Below are 26,465 nucleotides of genomic sequence, written 5' to 3' on the forward strand. Positions count from 1 at the left end.
CTCCCCAGATAATATACAGTGTGCACGTGTGTCGCATGTGTTGTTAATTCATTGATCATTATGTGAAGTGTTACATTTTGTAGGAAAAAGCTTTAAGAGTTTTGTTTCTCTTGTATTCTGTAGATATTTAGCATTTTTCATGATCATATAAGAAGCAATACCAGCTGTGCCTTGGTCATTACAGTCACCAAGGGTGTAGATTTGGCTTGAACATTGGGGAGTTGCAGCGTTGAGCGTTATGATCATGTTTCCATTGATCATAGTATAAATATTGAATCTGAGCCTCTGATAGTTACCGACCCAACACAGACACATACATACAGTATGGATTCTTAGCATATACAACTAAATGTTTATTTCAGAATTGCTCTGTTGTGTATGGATTTTTGTTCTAGAGAAGAAAAGTCATATAAGTTTGAGACGGAACAAAGCAAATGATTATGAATTATCCTTTTTGGGTAAGCTGTGCCTTTGAATATTTCTCACAAGAAACAAATAACATTCTTCAGGGACTAAACTCGGTTGGTGCACTTTTCTCCCAATCCCACAAAGATGTTCTGCACTGCCTCAAATGTGCATTTTAGTCCTTTTGGAGAATCAATATTTAGCACATAGAGCAGTACAAAGAGTTCCATGAAAGCAGTGGGAAAGTCAGATAGGTCCTCCATGACCACAGTTTCCTCCTGGATGATGCTGAAGTTTAGACATCTCTTTGTTGCCCGCGAGAGGTCATCCTCCATGACTTCAAGGATTCCCAATTTCACTCCTCTTCCATAAGTCTCCTCTAAATCAGTGTCCTAAGAATTATATAAATTGAATGAAAAATGGTTGTACAGAAGTTTAAATAGAAAAATCAATGCTCAAATAAATTCTTGCAAACAAAGCATGGCTCATTATGCATGGCTAACCCCTTGCAGATCATAACTGAGTGTCACTGAAAATGTTTTGGGATGGGCAAAGTGTCAGAATTGAAGGGGGGCTCAGGGCCAAAATTCCACAAATTCTGACAACAAAAATCTTTAAAAAAAAATCTAATAAAAATATTGTAGGGACAAATATATATATATATATATAAAATGACAGAGACCAAGGTCTGCTCATTGACTATTTCTTTTCTTCAAAGAGGGAATGCAGTTTCCATTTTGGTGTTCAGTATTGTCATGTCCATGTTCCTTTTCTTGACTTCAAGCTCAAGCTGTTCCCTTTTATGTTCCAAAGCAGCATCATCCAAACTAACAGGATTGTCTGCAAGAAAGTTGATTTCTGATCTTCTTGGTTTCTTCTGGGGAACTCTTGAACCATCATCTCTTCTATTGTCAAGCTCACTGCATCCAGTATTGCATCATTTTTGAAACTGCAATTTTCTCAATTTCAGAATCACTTGGGTAAGCTTTAAAGGAGTACATTTTTCTGCCAACTTCTCCAATATGTCTTGACATCTCGTGTAACATCCATGGTAGTTTTCTGTTTTTCATACACTTCATTAGCTCTCAGTCTGAAATCTACATCATAGGAGAAATTTGGTATTAGGAAAACTCGTGGCCAACGCTAATCCCTGACTGTGGAAGATGGACTGGACAGATTGGATGAGATGCTTGTTGTGTCTAGGGTAAAATCAGTGTCAGAACCTGTGCTTTAATTTCTTGGTGGTTCTGCTTCTGATGCAGTTTTGAACAGTTCCCCGATAAACTTCAGTTTGTCCTTATCAGATGGAAGTTCTTCTATGTTACTCATATTGCAAAGCTGCCCACCAAAATTACTAATTGTAAAGCAGTCAATGGAAAGGAGGAGGCGAGAACCGGCTTTTCAACATAAATAATAGTTTAATAATAAACTGAAACAGAAGACACCAACACACACATGACGGACATGTCCATAAACTATCTCTCTCTCCCGCACAATCCTCCGCAGTCTGCCTTTATCCCTCTTGGAGGCTTGATTAGCCTCATAAGGGACCGGGTGTGTTGAGATCACGACCCGGCCCCGCCCTCCGCCCTGCCACACTCCCAATACTGCAAGTAGGCTGCAAGTGGGTAGGAGTCATTGAAATCCTTCAGGTCAGTAACAATCAAATCTTAATATCAAAGGTCTTCAACCTTTAAGACCCCAAGATATTTAACATACCAACAAGAAAATCTCTCCAGCACAAATTAAACTTCATTGTCAACTACAGTAACTGAATGTAGCAGATCTTTGCAAATCCTGGCAAGCCACCACAGTGTCCAACAGACATCATAATACCTTTGGAGTAAAAGGTCCCATGCAATACAGCATTTGATACAAGAGATACAGTGTTAAGGTGAACATATTTTTCTCAACAGCTGTATTTACCCTTCTTTCTAGAGAGGACGCCGTCACAACTCTTACTTTGTCAACATGAATGGATTGTTTGAAATAGTTGGGAGACTGCAAAATATGTGCGACCATAAGTTGGTGCTGTCTAGACAATGTCTGCAATATGTTTTTGAAATTGTGCTATGGACAATGTTATGGACAACCCATTTGTAGAAACTGTGCTTTGCCCCAAAGCACAACTCCACACAAGGACCAAAACGGCATATGAGGCTTGGGTAGTGTTCTAGAAAATGGTGTTTTGGTTTCATTTATTCATTTGGAAACACTTATGTAAAAAGGTTGCGATGGTCAGATATTTTAGTGTCCTGATAACAAAGACTGTCCTCTGTCAACTTGTTGTTGTGAAACAACAAGCCCCACTATATCTTTAAGATCCATCAACAGTTGCCATGCTCTCTCAGTTTCTGGAATAATGTGACCAATCATGAGCGGTATAATCCTAATTAGAGTCGAATTTCCGTGGCCATTTCCACCAATTTTTTTATTTATTTTTTTTGAAGAAGAAAGTTTTGGGGATTTTTTGAGGGCGGTTCACCTTGTCAGAGAAGCAGTAAGGGAAAGACTGAATTACACCATTCAACTGGTCAAGGGTAAAGAACTTATCAGCAGCTTATGGAGAAACAAAAACAACTCGAACGGCACAATTCCTTCACAAAAATCATGCAACACATCTGGTGGAAATCCGGTTACTAGGTGAAAGCAAGCAAGATAGACACATTCTCTTTTCACACCCTGCACATTTGTCAGAGTTGGGTTTGCTTTCAGCTCCTCAATAAACTGATTGTGCTGTTCTATATTTCTTAAGGGAAAAACTCACTTGCTCACATCAGTGGTCTGTATGTCCATGAGAAGCAAGACAAAACCTACAGAACTTCTCAACATGAAAACTTTCCTGGAATCCTGCTAGGCCATGTGTCACTAAATTGTCTGCAGAGACGGTAACAACAGTTCCTTTGATATTCTCTCCAAACTGATCTACATAAAAACCCTATATCTCAAGTGTCTGTGCATCCTTCATTAATGGCTCAAAAAACATGTCATAGCCAAATCCTCTTACGTCACTACTCTTTCCCAACAAGGCTGGTTGAATAGTGTGAAAATGTGCTCTGAATTGGGAGGGTCAGATAAAGATTACCCAGTAGACTGCTGTAATCCTGTGCTTTTGTGTTCCCAAAGGATTGGCGACTTCGAAGTCATCAATATATAGACCAAGTGCAATAGCTACATTCATCACAAAGCAGAGGATGTCTTTTGAAATATCTCACTACAGCCTAGAAATCTTTTCTAAACATCAAGAATAGGAACATAAACAAATAAATATAATTTTTTTGGTCAGCTGAATACAAACTCAACTGGCTCAATGACATCAAAGTTTTGTTTGTAATATACTTTGTGTTTATGATCAGTAAATAAGGTTCCTTTATCAGTGGCAGTGTAAAGAGGATTTGTCCTATGAACAGCTTCAGTGATTTCTGTTATTAAAGATTGGTCAACTTAAATATCTCTAATCACATTTTCTGTGGATGGTATAGACAGGAACATTATCATGCCTTTTCAGATGTGTACACAAATGTCTGATAAACAATGTTTCAAACAACGTACATCATTCTATAAAATATTAACTCTCAATAAATAAAATACAATAACTCTCAATAAGAATCTTTTAATACATTTAAATGCAAAGAATATTTAGAATAAATTGTTTTTGAGAACAAGTTCTTCATTGAGAACAGAGCACAAAGCAATTTTAAAAGTATTAATCACACTCATCAGTTTATAAAAAATAAAATCAATAAATAAATCCTCCTGTCTTTATATGTGTTCTAAAGTATTTATTCTGGTGATGTAAACAGCATATTTTGCTTGCCCCACAATAAAATTAGTCATCTGACATTTCCATTTTTTGCTTCTAACTATAAACAAACCCAAATATGAAATTGTTATTTGTAAAAAAAATATTACATCCATTAAACCAAGCAAAACACTCAAAAGATCAAATAAAGGGTTTTGTCCATTGCAATCCATTAAGCAATGAGAGACGGTTTCTCTTTCTGCACAAAAGGACATTTATCATTCAAAGTGTGATTCAAAATAGATACAGAGGCATTCACAGCAACAACCCCATAAAGAACTCTCCATTGAAGATATTTATTTATTATTATTAATATTAAACAAGGTTTAAAGTGTGCTCTCCACATGAGTTTAGTTTCATCTTCAATTCTCTATTTATCCCTCCATACAGTGTCTGTTTTATTACTTCAGATGTGTTTATTAATAATTTTCACAATATGTTTTGAACATTTCCTTCCCATATATTGAACAAAAGTCTGTCTGCTCAGTATCTCCCAAGTTTAGTTGAGGACTGGCATAGCAAGGTTTGTCTAAAACAAGTTTAATCTCAAAATCTGGAAACAGATCTTTGCTATTAGGAATTAAAGTCCCTGCACTAAACTCCTCTAAAAGTGCTTTTGTTCAAAGGTTAAAGCCACAACATCATGGTTACTGTTGTAACCTCCATACCCTGATGGAGGGAATGAGACGTTGTGTCGAATGTAGTGACACAAGGGGTCTTTATTGAGAGCCTCGCGTACCTCAGAACTTGAGAAAAGGACATGGAGAAATTGGCCGACAGAATTAAAGGGACTGTCAGTCAGGTTTTTGCACTGAGGAGCTGAGAATAAGGTACGGCCGTTTACAGTGGTAGGTCTTGTGTCAGGCAAGGGGGACACAACGTCTCGTTCCATCCAACAGGTTCAACAGTAACCATGACATTCCGGTTCTGTCACTCACTCGATGTTGTGTCGAATGTAGTGACACAAGGGGTCCCATTTAAAAACACCATGTACTAGACTGTGTTACGTGAACTGCTGACACAGATGCAAGCAAGCTACTGCATGCTAGAAGCAACTGTATCAGCCGCATGTAACCCTCCCCAACGCCCCCAGAAAAAGGTGTCATATACAGACCTTAGGTTCCCAGCACCCCTAAGGGGGGAACAGGTGACCTGACAACCATGGGAGCAAGCCGGCCAGTCGCGGCCTTTTCTCTCTTGTCAGAGCATAAAGTGGCTGGGGCTATCTTAACACTATGAAATGCATTGGGGAAGGCAATCTTTTCCATTCCTATTCTTTCAGGGGGAAAAGACCCTGCGGAGACCACATCCTGCCCAGAGTGGGGGGAGGTAACATGTGGCCAATACGTCACATGGGTTGTCAAGCCACACATGGAAGTGGCGCGGTGGTAGGTCCTACCTGATGAGGGAGGAGCTCTACAAACACAACAACCGGGGGCAGAGGTACTGCCCAAGGGAGACACGGGTCCGCCAACAGGGGGACCGTACCATGGAAAATACATCACAGGGAGTTGCCTGAAGAGGGAATTAGGCCTGTGGAGCCCTACCCCAGTACAGAGCACTTTAGGCTCGTAGTGGGTCTGGGTGCTGAATTCACAGTCCAGAAGGCTAGGGAGGAAGAACATCCAGGAAGCGAGAGCTTAGTGGCTAACCTTGGGGAGGCACTGCGGCATGATTGGCTTGGTGATGTTGATGTTTACATTTTTGTCTTCTGTTTTTGATCAACCCATCCTATTACCTAGTTATTATCAGACGCAGATTGACCGCCATCTAAACAGAACAGCCTCCACAAATACACTTGGAAAACACAGCTGCTTCATGTTTAAAGCACAACAGCAGCCAGCTAACAAACGGTGTGGTTATGAAGTGAACTGTGATCAATTCTTCCTGATCTCATGAAATTTACATTTACCATTTTTGTAAATAAAAATGTACGTGCTTTATAACACGTTTGGCTGCAGTTTTCCAGTGAAATTTACAGCTGGGGGCACCATAAAAGAGAGTAAAATGGTGTCGTATTCACAAAAGGTTTTAGGGTGAATTTTAGATGGATGTATTTAAAACATACCTACCTAACCTAAAACTTTTGCCTGAACCTTAACAATAACATCCTTTCTTTTACTTTTATATGACACTAAATTAACCTAGTCCTTAAACTTATCACAGTACCTGTAGACACTACTATATCTATACACCTATAATTATGTTTATTGTTTTTTTTGTTTTTTATGCGTCTATGTATATATATGTGTGTCACTGGTCCCTTACTTGTATAAGCTGCTATGTCTTGTTAATTTGTGTTTTGTTCAATAAAAAAAAGAAAAAGAAAAAAAGAAAGACATCCTTACCAAATCAACACCTGAACTTAACCATTTGTGTTTTAAAATATAAAAGAGACGTTAAAAAAAGACATCCTTACCAAATCAACACCAAAATCTAACAATTCATGTTTTTAAATGCTGAAGCAAAATGAAAAATCCCATTTTCTGAAGCAACCACCTCATTTTGTGTGGCCTCTATGATGCTCGACTCATAGCTGGACTTTAATCACAGTCCTCTGACTCTTAAGTTTAGTACTCTATCAGGTGAGCTACCATGCAAGCTATTCAATGTAGAGTTAGTGTATATATGTAGGTTGGTCTGTAGCATCATGTTTACTGTCGTAACTTCCATTCCACGAGGGAGGGAATGAGACATTGTGTCAAATGAAGTGATACAAGTGACTACTTGGGATGCCAAACGTACCTCTGAACTTGAGAAAAGGCCAAATGTCAAATTGGCATTTACATGCCCCACCCTGGACATACGGGTATAAAGGGAAGTGGGGCAGCGTCTGTCAGTCAGGATTTTGCACTGAGGAGCCGAGAATAAGGTACGGCCGTTTACAGTGGTAGGTCTAGTGCTGTGGCAGGAGGGAACATCTCGTTCCCTCCCTCAGGGAATGGAGGTTACTACAGTAACCAGGACATCCCCCTTCCCCTGTCTGATCTCTGACATGTCGAATGAAGTGAAACAAGGGGTCCCATCTAAAAATGGCACGCACTGACCATGTTACGTGAACTGTCGAGACAGGTGCAAGGGCGGAACAGGTAGCGGACGCGTCCCGAGGCTCTAGTGCTGAGAAAAGACTCAAAGCACTTACCTTGCTCTGCACTCACGGCAGGGGGCGGGTTCGTGATTGAGGAGGAGGTCCTGTAGCGGCGTCCTCTGGACTCTTCCGAACTGGCTGGCCAGGGAACAGTCGTGGGCCTGAGGGACCGTGTCCAGCGTGAGAATGGCATTTGCGGGCCAGATGACCCAGGGACAAAGGAAATAGCTCTTTTATTGAGAATGTGGGTACCGGCAAATGAAATAAATCCAACAAATGATTCTCCACCTGGCCCTCCACCGGGGGACGGAGCAGTCTGCTTACCTGCTCCGGAGCTAACGTCTTGGTCCCTGGGTCCATGCGCATATCAGTCATCTGCGCATCGGCCTCAACCTGGGCATGCAGGCCCGAAGGCGGCAGCCCAGGGGAGTCTTCAGTGTCAGACACCGCGCTCTCTGATGCAGTGGTGAGCTCATCCACCTCAAGCTCTAGAGGATAGACAGATTGGCCGTGAGGCGAGCCGCTGTTGCCTCGAGCATGGACGGGAGTCAACGAGTGTGCCAGGGGGCGGGTGGTCCGAGGGGCTGTACCCGGCGGAACTGCACCCGCTGCCATCCCCAGATCGCCTCCATCGCCAGCCGCACTGTACTCAATCCCATGGGAAGAAGGAGCAATGCGGGGGGCGGCTGGAGTGGCGTGCTTTCAGTTGAAAGCAAGCCGCGACTGCGACTTGCAGTGAGAACATGAACCATCGACAAACGCTGCCTCGGTGTGATCGCAACCCAGACACACGAGACAACGCCTGTGGCTGTCTGAAGTGGAAAGCACTCTACCGCATTCAGGAACTACGCAGGGGTGGAAGGGCATCTTTAAAAAGATGTGTCCTGATAAGGACGTTCAACGCCAGCTGCGTATTTGCTCTTTTAGAGGAAATAACGCTTATAGAGAAAATCACTCTTTATAACTCTTTTAGTTTCTTGCGCTGTCGAAGCGCCCAGGGGCAAACTGCACTGCCGTGCAGAGAAGGAGAAAGCCGATGTAATGCGCCATCGAATCCAACAGGCAAGTGTCAGAGGAAAACAGGAACAGGTGTGTAACTTGCAGCTGACTGCAACACGACCATCGGCTCCGAAGAAGATTTCTGAATGAACTCGACGTATTTGCCTGCTTTTATACCGTATGTCTGGGGCAGGGTATTCAAATACTGTCTGCCTAATTCCCATTGGCCTTTTTTCATAGATCAGAGGCATATTCGGCGCTCAAGAGAGACCCCTAGTGTCGCTTCTTCGACACAACGTCGAGAGAGTGACAGACAGGGAACTTGTATTGACACGGAATATTCCTTTACATGCAGATATTCATTCCATAATGCTGCATTAACAGATATCATACCAATGTCAAGAGGTCAACGTTTGCAGTTTTTAAAGAGTTTTGGATGTGTTTTCCCCTCAACATGTGCTTACTGTAAGTGCTGCTATTTACAACGGTCACGCTGGTTTTTAAACATTAATGTGAAAATGACAATTAAATAAATGCAATATTACAAGTTCTTAGAGTGCCGACCCATCTTCATTGTGTGGCTATTATTATTACTGGACTATGCATTTAAATGATTGAGTTTTTGCAGAGTCTCCCAAAAAAGTTCCAACCAAAGTTCATTTACCCATGAAAAAACCTCATCTAGACTGAACATTTTATAACGTTTGGACTGTATCTGTAGATTTACTAGTATCTGCGGTTAAACAATAGCTAATCTGTCAGCAACAGGGGTAACAGTTCAAAGGTTTTTAATATCCAACCATTTTATTTCACTTGATGAATTATAATAAACCTGTCATACTTAAATGAAGTCCTGACAGTCAGAATCAGGAACCTCCTCACTCGTTATCAACAGAGTGTGCGTGACGCAGAAGCAGATGTGAAGTTTGTGAGTGAATTAGATGCGAGGGAAGTTGAATGACACTTTTTGTATGAAAAATGCTTATTGAGAATGCACGGAAAGGCCATTGTTCATAATATATGAACCCCTGATTTAATTTTTTGAAGGATAAACACACTCACACAGGTCACATTTTTAGATCAGAAAAAATGTATTCTTGATTAATACAGAAGTATCACATCACTGATACTTTTTGGCACTGAAATTCACATTGCTCACTATGACAGTTTTGGACAACGTTTTTTTTGATGAGTCTTTAGATTACTTGAGTAGCTAAAACTCTTTCCACATGAAGTACAGTGGTATGGCTTCTCTCCAGTATGCACTCGCTCATGTGCTCTCCGGTGTCCTGATTCAACAAAACTCTTTCCACAAAGAGAACACACATAAGGCTTCTCATTTGTGTGAGTTGATATGTGCGCTTTTAGTTGTGATGCCTGTGTAAATGTCTTGCCGCACTGATCACAGTTAAATGGTCTTAATCCAGAGTGACAGCGCAGATGAATTGTGAGATAGCCTGATTGCTTGAAACTCTTTCCACACAGTGAGCAGGTGAAAGGCTTCTCTCCAGTGTGAATTCTTACGTGAGCTTTAAGAGTTCCTTTCTGTGAAAAACTCTTTCCACATTGAGAACAGGTGAAAGGCTTCTCTCCAGTGTGAATTTTCATGTGACGCTGAAGATGTCCTTTTCGTGACAAACTCTTTCCACACTGAGAGCAGGTGTAAGACTTTTTGTCTCTTCTTTTTTTTATTATTTTCTTTGAGACATTATTTTCAGTCTTTGAGCCACTAAAAGATGGTGAAGCAGTCAGGATATTATCAAGCTTTCGATGCTGATGTTTCTCCTCCACGTCATTCAGTTCTTGACATTCCTCTTTCACTTCTGTCAAGTCTAAAATGAACAAAGTAAATTGACAGATGTAAAAAAAAAAGAAAGAAATACAATTCAACCTCAATTAAATGGCAGAAAGCAGCAAAGGCCAAGTATATACAGTACTTAATGTGATCTTTTATATGCTGATGGTTCTGTAATTCTCATGTGAACCCGGCAAAAACCAAGAGTTCTGGCAAACTTGCTGCAAACTCGCCTATTTATTTTCACCATGTAGATGAGCTTTTGCGGCGAACAAAACCAAAGGTTTCCTGCACGTTCACCACTACCGGTGAAGACTTGCCAATGTCTGGCACACATTTCTGGAAAATTGCTAGCTCGTGTGAAAATAATGAGAATATTCACTGCTAATTTTTCTGAACTTTTTTTTTGTAAGGGAAGCTTGTTGTTCAATGTTCCTCAACAGCCATTATGAAGAATCAAAAATGAACACAAACCTCTTTGTTCTTCAGTATCTTCATGTTTCATTCTACATGATTCTGTAATACTGATGTCTTCACTCTCCTCTTTAAACTCTTCTTTAACAGACTTCATTTTAGGAATAGTATGTCAGAAGACTTCAGTGGTTACTCGTGCAGTTGTTCCTCTTTATAAACCACCTGTAACAAATGATCAAACAGTTCTTTTAGCAACAAAAACATTACACAAAATGTACATATTGTGGAGTGGTGGTGGCATAGTGGGCTAAAGCACTAAACTGTTAAGCAGAAGGTTGTCGGTTCAATCCCCACAGCCACCACCTGTCACGATCCCGTTGTCTGCCCTGTGTTTCTCACTTGTCATCTGTCCCGGACTACACTTCCCATAATTCCCTGCCCTCATCACTGCCAACAGCACTTCATTGTTCTCACCTGTGTGTCATTACCCTTGGTGTATTTAAACCCTGTTGTTTCACCATTTGTTGTCAGTAGTTAAATGCAATGTCTGTTCCTGAATGTGTTCCTGCCTGTGCCCTTCGTAGATGTGTCTCTTTTTTATATTTTGGTTTTCCCCTCGTGGATGTCTTATTTTATTCCCTGTGTTTTTGTATATTCTGAGTTACCCGGTTCATCTTTTGTTTTCCCATTAAAACTGCATGTAGATCCTCACTCCTCGTCTGACTCGTAACACCAACATTGTGTCCTTGAGCAAGGCACAACTCCAGGTTGCTCCTAGGGGATTGTCCCTGTAATAAGGTCTCTAAGTCGCTTTGGATAAAATTGTCTGCCAAATGCATAAATGTAAATATTGAAGATTACAAAACAATAAATGCTCATAATTTGGCTTTAAAAAATAGTCCTTTCCCGAATGCATCATTTAAGGGGTCATGAAACCCCAAAACATATTTTTTGAGATGTGAACAGATATGTACAGGTTTCACATCACTGAAAACAATGATAGCACTCGTTATGTTTGTTATGGGGAAAGTGGTTATTTTTTGTTTTATTGAGCCATTACATTCTAAAGCTTTTAAAGCAACGTCACAAAAATGAGCTTCTATCCAATCACAGCGCTGCCTCATGCATGGGCTGGCATTACAGCAACAGCAGAGAATTCAAACTCATGGACATTAAAGTGACTTCAACCGCACTCGGGGAAACAGACATGAGAGTGGACTTTTATACTATACTTTTATACCATTGTCAGATCGAAATCTCTCCACAAAACACACCGCAATCCATCACTGGACCAGCGCGAGCATTTCTTGGCTGCAGATGTGCTAATCGCGCTCCGGACATGTTGTTTATGAGGGAGGACTGTTACGAGCACTGATTCCGTCGCTTCTTCACTCTGTGTTAAATAATGGACAAGATACGATTGAAATCACACATTAGAATGGCAACCTGGTCTCATCGTGAAAACGTTACTCTATATACATTTTTGTAAAACTTGTTATATGTGTCTCTAGTTGGGCTGCACAATTAATTGAAATAAAATCGAAATCACAATATGACCTTGTGCGATTATTAAATCACAAAGGGATGCGAATTAAATCAATAAATTGTCTGCTCGCTTTAAAGTTTATTTGCACTGCTCTGTCCAGTCTATATTAAGTTAGAGCATTATTACAGTGTTTTTAGAGCAGTACTGTGCTCCACAACTCCATGTCACGCTTAAGAGTAACAGAAGTGCTCAGAGTTTGGTTCAGTTTGCTTACATGCGCTAAGCACTTTATTTACACTGGTGCGTCCCTTGTGAAGTGTTTTTTTTTTTTATCATCAGCATCTCAGTCTCCACCAGGCACAGGTTTCATCATAAGTCAAGTCAAGTGGTTTTTATTGTCGTTTCAACCATATACAGTTAGTACAGTACACAGCAAAACGAGACAACGTTCCTCCAGGACCATGGTGCTACATAAAAACAACAAAGGACCAACATAGGACCACATGAGACTACACAACGAAATAAAATACCTATATAAACTACCTATATATACCTATATAAAGTGCATGTGCAAACATGTGCAAAAAGTACAGGACAGTACAACAAATTACTGACAATGAACAGGACAATAGACAGTGCAGCGCCGACCAGTACTCAGTAGTGCAAAAAGATGACAGTTTCTAAAAATGTAAACATAACATACTATGAGATAATGTTCTATGCACATAGCAGTTATTGAGGTAGCAGACAGTTATAAAGTGACAGTAATTAAAGTGCAACTCAGGACACGTGTATGTCAAACCAGTCTCTGAGTATTGAGGAGTCTGATGGCTTGGGGAAGAAGCTGTTACACAGTCTGGCCGTGAGGGCCCGAATGCTTCGGTACCTCTTGCCAGACGGGAGGAGGGTAAAGAGTTTGTGTGAGGGGTGTGTGGGGTCAGTCCACAATGCTGGTTGCTTTGTGGATACAGTGTTTTTTGTAAATGTCTTTGATGGAGGGAAGAGAGCCCCAATGATCTTCTCAGCTGTCCTCACTATCCTCTGCAGGGCTTTGCGGTCCGAAACGGTGCAAGTCCCAAACCAGGCAGTGATGCAGCTGCTCAGGATGCTCTCAATAGTCCCTCTATAGAATGTAGTGAGGATGGGGGTTGGGAGATGTGCTTACCTCAGCCTTCGAAGAAAGTAGAGACGCTGCTGGGCTTTCTTGGTGATAGAGCTGGTGTTGAGGGACCAGGTGAGGTTCTCCGCCAGGTGAACACCAAGGAATTTGGTGCTCTTGACGATCTCCACAGAGGAGCCGTCGATGTTCAGCGGAGTGTGTTCACCTTGTGCTCTCCTAAAGTCAACAACCATCTCTTTTGTTTTGTCGACATTCAGGGACAGGTTGTTGGCTCTACACCAGTTCGTCAGCTGCTGCACCTCCTCTCTGTAGGCTGACTCGTTGTTCTTGCTGATGAGACCCACCACGGTCGGTGTCATCGGCGAACTTGATGATGTGATTCGAGCTGTGCATTGCTGCACAGTCGTGAGTCAGCAGAGTGAACAGCAGTGGACTGAGCACACAGCCCTGGGGGCCCCAGTGCTCAGTGTGGTGGTGGTGGAGATGCTGTTCCCGATCCGGACTGACTGAGGTCTCCCAGTCAGGAAGTCCAGGATCCAGTTGCAGAGGGAGGTGTCCAGGCCCAGCAGGTTCAGCTTTCCAATCAGGTGCTGGGGAATGATTGTGTTGAATGCTGAGCTGAAATCTATGAACAGCATTCGAACGTATGAGTCCTTATTGTCTAGGTGGGTGAGGGCCAGATGGAGGGTTGTGGTGATGGCATCGTCCGTTGAACGGTTTGAACGATCACGCAAACTGCAGTGGGTCTAGTGGGGGGCAGCTGGGTCTTAATCTGCCTCATGACGAGCCTCTCGAAGCACTTCATGATGATGGGTGTAAGTCGCGACGGGACGGTAGTCGTTGAGGCAGGACACTGAAGACTTCTTTGGCATGGGGATGATGGTGGTGGCCTTGAAGCACGTTGGAACAACGGCGCTGCTCAGAGAGATGTTGAAGATGTCGGTAAGAACATCTGCTAGCTGGTCTGCACATCCTCTGAGCACTCTGCCAGGAATGTTGTCTGGTCCAGCAGCCTTCCGTGGGTTGACTCTACGTAGAGTTTTCCTCACATCTGCCGTGGTAAGACAGAGCACCTGGTCGTTGGGAGGAGGGGTGGACTTCCTCGCTATCACGTCGTTCTGCACTTCAAACCGAGCGTAGAAGTCGTTCAGCGCATCTGGAAGGGAGGCATCTTTGTCACAGGCAACTGATGTTGTCCTGTAGTTGGTGATGGCCTGGATGCCCTGCCACATGCGCCGCGTGTCACCGCTGTCCTGGAAGTGACTGTGGATTCTCTGGGCGTAGCGCGCTTTGCCTCTCTGATTGCCCGTGACAGTTTGGCCCTAGCTGTTCTTAGGGCTGCCTTATCGCCTGCTCTGAAGGCGGAGTCTCGGGACCTCAGCATCGTGCGCACCTCCGCAGTCATCCACGGCTTCTGGTTGGAGCGTGTGGTGATGGTCTTGGAGAAAGTGACATAATCAATGCACTTGCTGATGTAGCTGGTCACTGATGCTGTGTATTCCTCCAAGTTGGTAGAATCGCCATATGTTGCAGCCTCCCTGAACATGTGCCAGTCAGTACACTCAAAACAGTCCTGAAGAGCAGAGATGGCTCCTGCTGGCCAGGTTTTCACCTGCTTCTGAAGCGGTTTTGTGCATCTGATGAGCGGTCTGTATGCTGGAATTAACATAACAGAGATGTGGTCTGAGTAGCCGAGGTGGGGCGGGGCTCCGCCCGTCAGCGCCTGGGATGTTTGTGTAAACAAGATCAAGCGCGTTCGCCCCTCTTGTTGCAAAGTCCACATACTGATGGAATTTAGGGAGCACTGTCTTGAGATTTGCATGGTTGAAATCTCCGGCGACAATAAACAGTCCGTCGGGGTGAGCGTTCTGCAGTTCACTCATAGCCCCATACAGTTCACAGAGCGCTTCCTTAGTGTTAGCGCTGGGGGAATGTAAACTCGGTTATGCAAACAGTGGTGAATTCCGTGGTAGATAAAAAGGTCTGCATCTAACAGTCACAAGCTCCAACAGCGATGAACAGTAACTAGAGACTAGCATAGAGTTCTTGCACCATTCCGTGTTGATGTAAACACACAAGCCACCACCGCGAGTCTTACCGCAGAGAGCTGTATTTCTGTCGGCACGAAACGAGGCGAGCCCGTCTAGCTGAATGGCGGCATCCGGAACTCTGTCGCTGAGCCACGTCTCCGTGAAAACAAAGACTCAGCAGTCTCTAAACTCACGCTGCGTAGCCTGCTGGAGTCGGATATAGTCCAGTTTATTGTCCAGGGAGCAAACATTTGAGAGCAGGACAGACGGGAGAGCCGGCCGGCTAGGGTTTGTTTTTAGCCTAGCATGGACCCCCGCCCTCTTTCCGCACTTCCGCTTTCTCGCACACTGCTTACGTCGTCCTCTCCCCCGGCCACCGGCATCAGGCGACGCCGAGGGCTGGAGGCCTGGTCTCCGCAGCAAGCCGAGTACGCGTAGCGCCTCCTGCAGGTCATCATGCAGATTGGTTTTTGCATGAGTCTTATATTTCAGTAGTGTCTGGCGATGGTAGACACGAACACCGGTTGCTCCGATGTCCATGTGTTGCAAAAGTCGGGCTTTTTTAACAAAAATAGCACCATTGTGGATCCGGAGTGGCCGCTGCGTGCTACCACGCCGCCATCTTGGGAAAAGAAGGAATACAATATGGGGTATAATTCAATAATATTGTGGAATACAAGATGGGGTATAATTCAACATCTTTAATGTGCCCTTAATACACTCCCAGTGGCAGCAAGTGAAAGTGGAACTAATATTTCCTACATCCAACAAAATGAAAAGGAAGGAACGTTCATATAATAAATTTATATAAAATATTTAGATACTATAATGCATTTTTAAATGAAATATATATAAAAATTATTTTTTTAAAAATGGTGAAAAACTATCCAAAGCTTTCAGTTTCAAACTTCTTTAGGACTATCTTATATACAGTGGAGAATAGTTTGTATAAGCCTACTTGCTTTTAAGACTTATATTTTGTGTTTATTTAATTATTCAATAATCCAACAGTATTTTTGACAGCAAAACCTAGGCAACAACTAGGGAAACAGGGAAACTCAGTTAACAGTGACACTGAGCCGAAAGTTTACATATAACCAGTTTTGAGAAAGCTGCTGATAAAAAGTTAAATGATCAGCATTGGATTATTAAATGAAAAATAAATAAATAAGATCAGTATCCTATGTTAAAATCCTGATTGGAGCATCCCTATTATTAAAGTTGACTGGGTTTCAAAACTAATTATGATAATGAATGGGCTGTAACCCTATCACAAAATGAACAACTGGTACACAGTGAATGGGTACAATTTGAATATAAAGAAGACTTGAATATATTTTTTCTTTGTTTCACTGTTTATATATCTATTAATTTGTTTGTGGGAGAATAAAAAAAGGTCTCAGTTTGGTTCTTTTTAAGAGGACTCAAGTGTGAAAACCTCAGTATCCTTTTGGTATGTGAAAAACATTACCTTTATTTTTTGTCTATCATAATATTTTTTGAAATAATCGCAATATGACTTTTTGTACAAATCGTGCAGCCCTAGTCTCTAGGTGCAATTCCCTGCAGTTTCCAGGTGAAATGAACACTAGAGGCGCTACAACTGTGTGTTTTATTGATTTTCACAAAAAATAATGACTTTATTGGCTGATTATGACTTATAAATACTTATTTTCTCTATTACTCAGATCCTGCTATTTTATGATATTGACACACTTTTATATCTTGTGTTACAGACCAACCTACACTAACTCTACATTGAATTGTTTGCGCGCTAGCTCACCTGATAGAGCACTGGATTTAGTGTCAGAGGACCACAATTCAAGTCCAGCTATGAGCTCATGCTGATGTGTGACACAACAGATTCATAGAAGCCACACAAAATGAGGTGGTTGCTTCAGAAAATTAGATTTTTAATTTTGCTTCTGCATTTTAAAACACTAATGGTTAAGTTTAGGTGTTGATGTGGTAAGGATGTCTTTTTTTAACATCTCATTTATATTTTAAAACACTAATGGTTAAGGATCAGGCAAAAGTTTTAGGTTAGGTATGTTTTAAATACATCCATCTAAAATTCACCTTAAAATATCATGTGAATACACCACTATTTTACTCACTTTTTGCACCTCCAGCTGGACATTTCACTGGAACACTGCAGCCAAACGTGTTATACAGCACATACATTTTTAATTGCAAAAATGTTGTCATGTCTACTCTATTTTTGATCTACTTTACATCAAGTTTTGGGGATTAATTGTTTACCGGTGTTACGTCTTCATAACAATGGAGTTGAAATACTGGATAACTTAACACAGGCAAGTATAGATTTTAACAATTTTAGAGTGATTTCAGAGTCATGTTAAAACATACTATGCTTAAGTATTGTGTCAATACTTAAAAAAAAAATTACATTACTTTTTTACTTTAACACTCTTATATCGAAACGTCTTAAAGCAGTGCCGGTTTTGGTGATAATATCTGCTGTTCTTACTTCATTCTCAAAAGTATGAACAAAATATCCAAAACGTTTTACAGATTTTCAAACTGTTCTATTGCCTTAACTCCTCACACATTTGTCCCATGATTAATATATGTCCCCAAACTCTTTTGTTTTCATCTGCACTCATAATGTGAGGTTCCGTCATCTCTGTTGTGTGTGTTTTTGGAAGTAGCTCTTGACCATCTTCCATTTTCCCTCCTCCTGCCCACAATACCGCCAAGATATTTACATACTTTCCCGCCCATTTCGAGAGTTGTTTCACATTCTGAGGTGTAACTGGGTTTTCTTTAAAGTGTATACATGAATGCAGGCAGCATTAAATGTGTTGCAGAAGATGAAATTATGATGAAAACAAGGAACAGATCCTTTATAATTCAAATAAGCCTCAATAATGAAAGTCTCAAAAAGGCCAGTCATACACAAAGTCCCAATACAAACCATAAGAGTCAATTTAACAGACATAAGCTGTTTTAAACAATCCAGCATCAAACAAACATTTCCTTTATCCAGCACAGTTACTCACAAGACCTTAGAAAGAAAGATTAAATACAAAAATGTGCCCATACGAGTATTAACACATTTAAACTGTTAACTTACATAAGTGTTAAACAAAGGACTTTCCTCAAACAGGACTTTAGATGAATAGACAAAATCAGCATGAATCAACACTTGCTTGTGCAGCTACTTCGCTCTTCTTCTTGTTCAGCATTCTTCTTCTTCTTTGGGTTTTAACGGCAGCTTGCATCCTAAATGTTGCACTACTGCCATCTTCTGGTGATATTTAACTCCTACATTGTCAATCAATCCTGTTCTTATTAGGAAGCTGTTCAATCATCTTCTGCCTTGTCCACATTCACCACACTCCAGTATTCTCTTTATTCCTGTTCCTGTTAGTCCTAATCTTTTCATTTCTTCCATCATGTCCTTTCTCTCTACTTCATATTTCCTGCAGATAACAAGCACATTCTCTACAGTTTCTGATATCTGACAATGGTCACAAAAGCTGGTTGGTGTTTCCCTATTATGTGAAGTGTACAGCTTGTTTGACTGCTTGTTTGGCTAGTTTGTCCACTCTTTCATTACCCATAATGCCTGTATGAGTGGGAACCCAAATGAATAAGACCTCAGTACCTTGTTTCCTTATTCTTGAGTGTATTGACATTACTTAATAAAGTAAATCCTGATGATTACTGGTCACACCTGACATGAGACTGCACAGGGCAGAGACTGAATCACTACAGACTAGGACTTTGTTTGGTTTGTTTTGCTCAACCCATTCTATAGCCATCAATATGGCATATAACACAGCAGTATCTACACTTAGGCAGTTTGAGGTCCATCTGCACATCTCACCTCTAGGAACTACAAATGCATAGCCCTTGTTTCCTGTTATTGGATCCTATTATTCATCTGTAAAAACCTGTACATGGTCTTTATTGAGTCCTCGCATCTATAAAACTCACTCAATAGATCTGTACCTTTATTTCTTGTCTTGATTTGAAGTAGTTTCAAATCTACCAGCGGAGTTTCTAACATACACACACTCTGTGAAATACTCACTGGTTATCCCTGAAGGCAGGAATGAGTATTAAACCCATGTGGGGGAAAAACATTAACATGTTTAAGAGAGTTAAAAGGCTTTGAAACGTTTATGTATTAAGGTACATTTACATTGTAACAATGAATTCCACCAGGTGAAGAAGGTAGAGATTGCAAAATCAAGATTTGGACTTTAAATACAAAAGTATATAGCTGCAAGCAGCGATTAACAGGGTTCAAGCCTTAAGGTCCTTAAAGTTCACATGCAAAAGATATTAAGTATTTATTAGAATAGCCTGAAAACAACTAAAACAATGTTAAAGTGCCTTAATTTTGTGAAACATCAGGTGCGGTATCACACAGATATGGTATTTTTACATTCCTGACTGTTATAGCGCCACCAAGAGGCAAAGGTATGTAATTTTGTTTAATGTGTCCTCCGAATGACCCCATACAGAAGTGTCTCAAGCTTTGTGAAAATATCTCATTCCATTCAAGAGTTATAACTGTTTAAGTAAAAGTGGCAATGCCCACATCTTATGTTTTCGTATAGCTTTGCAACATTGAATTGAAGGTTAATAGTTTTTTATAATTATTAATAATGGGACTCCAGAGAATCTTTCTGCATTGGCTTGGTTCCGATCAGGTGAACAGACTAGATCAAACAGCTTCTAAAATTGATTTTGTTGATATCTGCCATGTTTTTCGAGTTATGTGACTCTCCTTATAGACTGTCCTTGATGGCACCTTAGACACAGACACTACATGCTAATTTTTTTTTTTTGAAAAGTCAATATCTGATTCTGTTCAAGAGTTATAACTATTTTTTAAAAGTGTCCATGCCCATTATGAACATTTTGGCGTAACGTTTGAGGATAAATCAAAATTAAAAAATGTATTTGATAACTTATTCAAATACATTGAATAAGTGTATGAATAACAAGATTCATTTTGGGACTCCAGAGAAACTTTCTGCACTGGTTTGGTACCGATCGTGTGAACGGCCTTGGACTAGTTCGAAAAAGTAATCATTTAAAATAATCTCATGTATTTATTGAGCATTTTGATTCACACCAATGGTCCTTAGGCAAAGTTGTTCAGAATGAGGAGATCTACAATATGGTATGAATAACGTGTTTCTTTGTGAAACATAGCAGTATATAAAATACACATAAAATGCACGATAGGGCCTCCCAGTGGACAATGTTTTTAAAATTTTGCACAGACCTCATATGCCAAGAGACAAATAGGCCTTCCAAGTTTTGTTCCAATCTGCCTTATTTAACCTCATATAAAAGCTGATGAAACTGATTGGTCGATGGCGGCCACGTTTTTAAAGATATGTGACTGTCCTGATAGACCTTGATGGCTCTTTGTACTTTCATTTACTATTACTATTATTTTGAATGGCTATGGAAAATAAAGCAATGTTTTAACAATTTTACCTGGTTGCAAAATATGTGTCCGTTAATTTCCCTGATTAACTTTCACCTTTTGCTGACCCTTTATGCTTTGCAGAGTTAATTTGTGCTTATAAATCACTTGCACCTTTATTAGCAACTGACACATAAGTACCAGCTTTACATGTCATACATTCTGCTTCCCACAGATCTCGACTTGGACGATAGCATGGAATTTTGTTTGGGCATTGTTTCCACTCAGCTGTCATTTGCTGCTACTGTCAATCAACTGTTCATGGAGAGACTGACAGGCAGGATTTTGGCCAATAGTTGCGGCAAGCCTCTTATAATTGACTAATTGGTGTGCGAGAAGGCGGGACTTACAAAGAGGTGTTAAAGCAATGCAAATATGTGTGCGCGCACAATTAAGTACTAGACCAGATGCACATCATAATGCAACTAAAGCCGAATCCCGGACATTTTCACAAATTTAGAAATCCCAGCCAGATGCTTTTTTAAGGTACGAAAAAGAGGACATAACCGGGATAAAGACGACGTATGGTCACCCTAATATTGCGCTCTGAACAGCATAATTAATGCCTTCACAGGGACTTCAAATTTAATACAATTATGATGGCCATTCAGTAGGATCATTACAAACTGAACTTTTTAACAATATTTAACATTTTCTGTTTTGATAAATGGTCGTGCTTGAAAAATCCAAGTGCTCAAATAAACAAGGGTAGTAGATTTGCATATCATATAAAGTTAATATTTATTAAACCAACAATTAGACGATGCCGAGTGTCAGGTGACTGTAATCAGCTGGTTAGTTCCCTTCAGAACAATCAGAAATCACTCCCTATATTGCGTAGCATTCATTATAAAGAGAACGAATGAACGACAGCCATCGTCGGCCCACCAATCACATTTATTTAAGCTAAGTTCAGTTTGTGGTTAAACTGTTTTATGGAGAAATAAAAAAAATATGAGTATAAAAAAACCTCTTCAAAAAGGGGGACCAGAGAGTGTGTTCCAACTACAACAACAACTCCAAGGTGCTGGAGAGGAGGGTTCGGCTGATTGTCGAACCTCAGATTGAAGAGGAACAATGTGGGTTCCGTCCTGGCCGTGGAATGACAGACCAGATCTTTACTCTCGCAAGGATCCTGGAGGGGGCCTGGGAGTATGCCCATCCAGTCTACATGTGTTTTGTGGATCTGGAGAAGGCGTACGACCAGGTCCCCCGGGAGATACTGTGGGATGTGCTGCGGGAGTCCGGGGTGAGGGGGTCTCTTCTAAGGGCGATCCAATCCCTGTACGTCCAAAGCGAGAGCTGTGTCCGGGTCCTCAGCACAAAGTCGAGTTTGTTCCATGTGGGGGTTGGTCTCCGTCAGGGCTGCGCTTTGTCACCAATCCTGTTTGTGATATTCATGGACAGGATATCGAGGCGTAGTTGGGGTGGGGAAGGGGTGCGGATCGGTGGGCTGGATATCTCATCGCTGCTTTTTGCATGTTATCATCGGTCCGTGACCTTCAGCTCTCACTAGATCGCTTGGCTATCGAGTGTGAAGCGGCTGGGATGAGGATTAGCACCTCTAAGTCTGAGGCCATGGTTCTCAGCAGGAAAACGATGGAGTGCATACTCCGGGTAGGGAAGGAGGTATTGCCTTAAGTGAAGGAGTTCAAGTACCTCGGATAAGGTCTTGTTCACGAGTGAGTGGACAATGGAGCGGGATGTTGGCCGGAGAATCGGGGCAGAGGGGGCGGTTTTGCACTCGCTCTATCGCACCTTTGAAATGAAAAGAGAGTTGAGCCAGAAGGCAAAGCTCTCGATCTACCGGTCAATTTTCGCTCCTACCCCCACCTATGGTCATGAAGGCTGGGTTATGACAGAAAGAACTAGGTCGCGAATACCAGCGGCACATCCAGCTGGGAGGAGGCCTCGGGGAAGACCCAGGACTAGGTGGAGAGATCTCCACACTGTCCTGGGAACGCCTCGGGGTCCCCCAGTCAGAGCTGGTCAATGTGGCTTGGGATAGGAAAGCTTGGGGCCCCCTGCTGGACCTGCTGCCCCCACGACCTGACTTCGGATAAGCGGTTGAAGATGGATGGATAGATGGATGGATGGATGAGTATATAAGTTGAGTTCGGGGAAGAAGCAACAATACATAATAAATACACTAAAGATGTGTAACCAGTTGAGCTGATCATTTATTTGATAAAGTGTTTGCATGGTTGTAGTTTCAGTTCTGAAAACGTTGCACAATAGAGATTAAAGACAACAGTTCATGAAAACAAATTTAATAATTTATTTATCTGTAAAAATATAAATGTTAGGTTTCTTTGAAGACATTTCTCCCTCTGGTGGAGAAACAGTAAAACAGCCTGTATATTTCCATATTTCAAACAGCTTAAAAATGCAGTTGTAAAAATAGCAACTTATTCCATTATAGTTCTGCAAAATTGTGACCTCAGAATGTTCAGCAAACTTCCCTGCTGGTTCCAGTTTGGTTATTTTTTTGGGAACCAAATAATAACGTTCTAGGAACGTTCCCTGTAAGTTTTTTATATTTTATATGTTCTTGGGGAAAAAAAACTCCCTGCAATGTTCTGGGACAGTTATTTTTTGGTTACAAAAAACAACCGTCCCAGAACATTGCAGGGAGTTTTTTTTCCCCAAGAACATATACAGAACGTTCTCTTTTCTATACCAGTAAGGAGGAATATAATTTCAGGTGAAAATGCATCAGTGGCTTATACACATTAAAAATTCAACCTTTCATAGCAGTAAATAAACCATCTTGCTTGATTTTGATATGTACACATTCTACAGTCATCCACAGAAATCAAGGGCTTGCACAATTTAAAGATTCAATTTGTGTTCAATTCGCCCTTTGATGAGTTAACTCCACAAACATGAGAAAATATGACATTATTATAGTCAGACAGTAGAGGAAGCTCATGCAATGTGTTTAATGTTTGCTTACATGCTCATGAAAGGCCTCCAACACTGTCTGCCTTATCTTGAACACCCATTTCAGGATTTGAAGCAATACTAGTCTGATAGGGAATGTGTAGTGTTGGAAACACTTTCAAACAGCATTTACAAGTGCGTTTAAGCGCATTAACAATATCACACACAGATCTCACCTGACAAATGTTTGTTACCCACATTTGCTGAATCATGTTGTGCTTAATCAGTATTTCTTTACTCTTATTGACAATTTTACAGTGCACAATCATGAATCTTGTCATCTTACAATTGTAACATAAAAGGGATCAGTTGTAAGACTATATGTTTAGTACCAAATACTGCCCTGTCTCTGAAAGGAACTGTGGGGATCTGCATAATATGCTAAAGGCACCGATAGTAATAAAACATTTAGAAAATCTGGACGAATACTGGCCAAACAGTTACACCACATGAATGAAGTGGCCAAACTGTCCTGTACCCAGCTTACTGGGAATGATGTTAGGTAAAACACTATATAAATATGCAATGGTAAAAAACAAAAAAAAATGTAAGCATTGTTAGGCCGTAATCTTTTGGGTAAAACAAAACAACAGTGTTATAAAACAGGAAAAACATTTAAATAATAGGACAAATGGTTATTAAAACAAAAACAAATTAAATTAACAGAGTGTAAAGCAGTTCAATGGAAAGGAAACCAGTTTGACAATATAAATAATAGTTTAATAAACGACAGAAACACACACATATGATGGACAGCTCCCCGTAAACGTTCTCTTTCTGTCGCACCACCGACCGCAGTCGGCCTTTATCCCACTCAGGTGCTTGATTAGCCTGATAATGGACCGGGTGTGTAGAATCACGACCCGGCCCCGCCCTCCGCCCTGTCACACAGAGCAAATAGTTTTATTACAATAGGAACAATGAAAGGAATATCTGGGTAAATGGATTTATTGAAATAGGAACAATAAAAAGGGAAGAAAAACAACACTGAGGAACATATTTTACAATGTTACAGTTTGGAGTCTGCGTGTAAAGATTAAATATCTCCAGCTTCACGCAGTGTTTCTGCAAGAATGGGAAACAAAACACCCCATTAAAAAAGGTCATTGACCTCTCAGGGGAATGAAAAAGGACATCTACAACAAGAACATTGCTGAAAATTCCAAGAGTGCTTTTACACTGGCAGTTTAGTTCGAAACAGAGTACGGTTCGCATGAAAAATTGGTAATGTGAAAGCTGTCACCGGGGTGCGCACCGTGGTACCGAACCCGAGACTACTTATAGGAGGTGGTTCGCTTACAACGGAACCGTAGCACGAATGTGAAAGCAATTTGGACTCGGGTGCGCACTCGTTCAGGAAGTAAAGTAACCTGCGCATGCGTTTTAGCTGATGACGACATCATTAATTTCGACAACACACGAGGATCCACACATTCCTGAAAGTCCTAAAAAATGTATGACAACACAATGAAATACAAGTACAATCAACACTATAAATATTGTCTGTCGTTCTGTCTATCTATCCACCTTATAAATATAGCGTAAGTGTGCAGTGTAAACAAAGATGCTAATGAATTCCTTGCAATCAGCTGTCTCCTCAAAAAAACAGTTTGCGAGCAGCAGCAAGCCACCTTCCCCTGGACATCTGATGACTTACACCATGAAGCACACATATATGCAGTTGTCGTTCACTCTGCTGTGCATAATGGAACCAAAATAAAAATAAAAAAAACAGAAAGTATGATGAGTCGCGTTGTGTTCACCATGCGTGTTTGTGATGACGTAGATGAATGCAAATGGACCGGGGATCGATAAAAACAAGGGAGTGTGAAACCTGATCAATGCTGCGGGGGGCATCGGGAACAATCACACTCGGAATTGGACCACAGCAAATGTGCCCAGTCTGATTAAAACAGTGGTAAAGTCAGGAATGGAGTGTGTCCATTTTAACTTAAGAGAGAGCCTTAATGTGCAGCTGCAGCACTACCCAAGGGAAATACCTGAAAGAGTTAGCATGTTGTAACTCTAATTTAATATAGATGGACTGCCCATTTTTAAAAGCAGCAGGGCACATCTATGGCCCATCCTCTGTGCCATTCACCTGCCACCCATCAGTGTGTTTCCTTTAACGCTGACACTTAACAGTCCCACAAAACCATTTGGATTTTATTGAGGAGGTCATAAAAGACATTCAGAAACTCCTTGACAATGGTTTGAATGGAAAACAAATAAAAATCAGATGTGTTGTGTGTGACACACCCGCAAGAGCAATGGTGAAAAAGATCAAGCAGTATTCTGGGTATTATGGGTGTGACAAATGCACACAAAGGGCACATGGGTTTCTAGGCGAGTAACGTACCCAGAGGTAGATAACCTCACTCTTCGCACCAATGACACATACTGTGCTGAAATGACAAGAATTGTGGGAATTACCCATTTTGTGACATGCTGAAACAGTTTGTGAGCTAAATGCATTTAGTGATCCACAAAACCTCTTTCATGAACGTAATGCATGTTAACATACAGAGATGACATTTATTAAATCAGAGATTATGTAATTCTGTTTCTAGGAGCAACACAAATATATTTTAAGGCACTAAAGGCGGCTGATGTCGAAGACCTCATTTTGCTGGTCCTGAAATTTGCCCCACTCAGGCATTTAAAATGATTATCAATACTATGTCAATGGACATCATGCAAATCATGAACTCTCTTGTGTTTTTTGTGAGATTGAATAAAGATTTGTCACATCTATGAGATGTTAAAGAGTTGCTGGTATATCTATCGCATTGTCATTTGTAGAACATCTTTTTATTTAATACTCTCAATGTGAATACTCTTCACTGATGTATTATAAACTCAATATGTCTCAGTACAACCTGACAATGTTTTGTTTTCCAATAAAACATC

The 26,465-nt window shown here is 41.0% G+C and overlaps 2 protein-coding genes across 2 annotated transcripts in view; both read right to left on the reverse strand.

Moving 5' to 3' along the window:
- LOC127644879 (NACHT, LRR and PYD domains-containing protein 3-like) overlaps window positions 1–26,465 on the reverse strand; it is a 178,077-nt gene that overhangs the window by 56,464 nt on the left and 95,148 nt on the right.
- Window positions 9,397–18,351, reverse strand: LOC127644928 (gastrula zinc finger protein XlCGF49.1-like). The gene is made up of 3 exons (XM_052128384.1): window positions 18,237–18,351; window positions 10,564–10,725; window positions 9,397–10,126 (listed from the first exon to the last, which is right to left on the reverse strand). The coding sequence occupies exons 2-3, from the start codon at window positions 10,658–10,660 to the stop codon at window positions 9,453–9,455; spliced, it is 771 nt and encodes a 256-aa protein (XP_051984344.1). The 5' UTR covers window positions 10,661–10,725; window positions 18,237–18,351; the 3' UTR covers window positions 9,397–9,452.

Source organism: Xyrauchen texanus, chromosome 6, assembly GCF_025860055.1.
Source record: "Xyrauchen texanus isolate HMW12.3.18 chromosome 6, RBS_HiC_50CHRs, whole genome shotgun sequence".
Lineage (NCBI taxonomy): Eukaryota > Metazoa > Chordata > Actinopteri > Cypriniformes > Catostomidae > Xyrauchen > Xyrauchen texanus.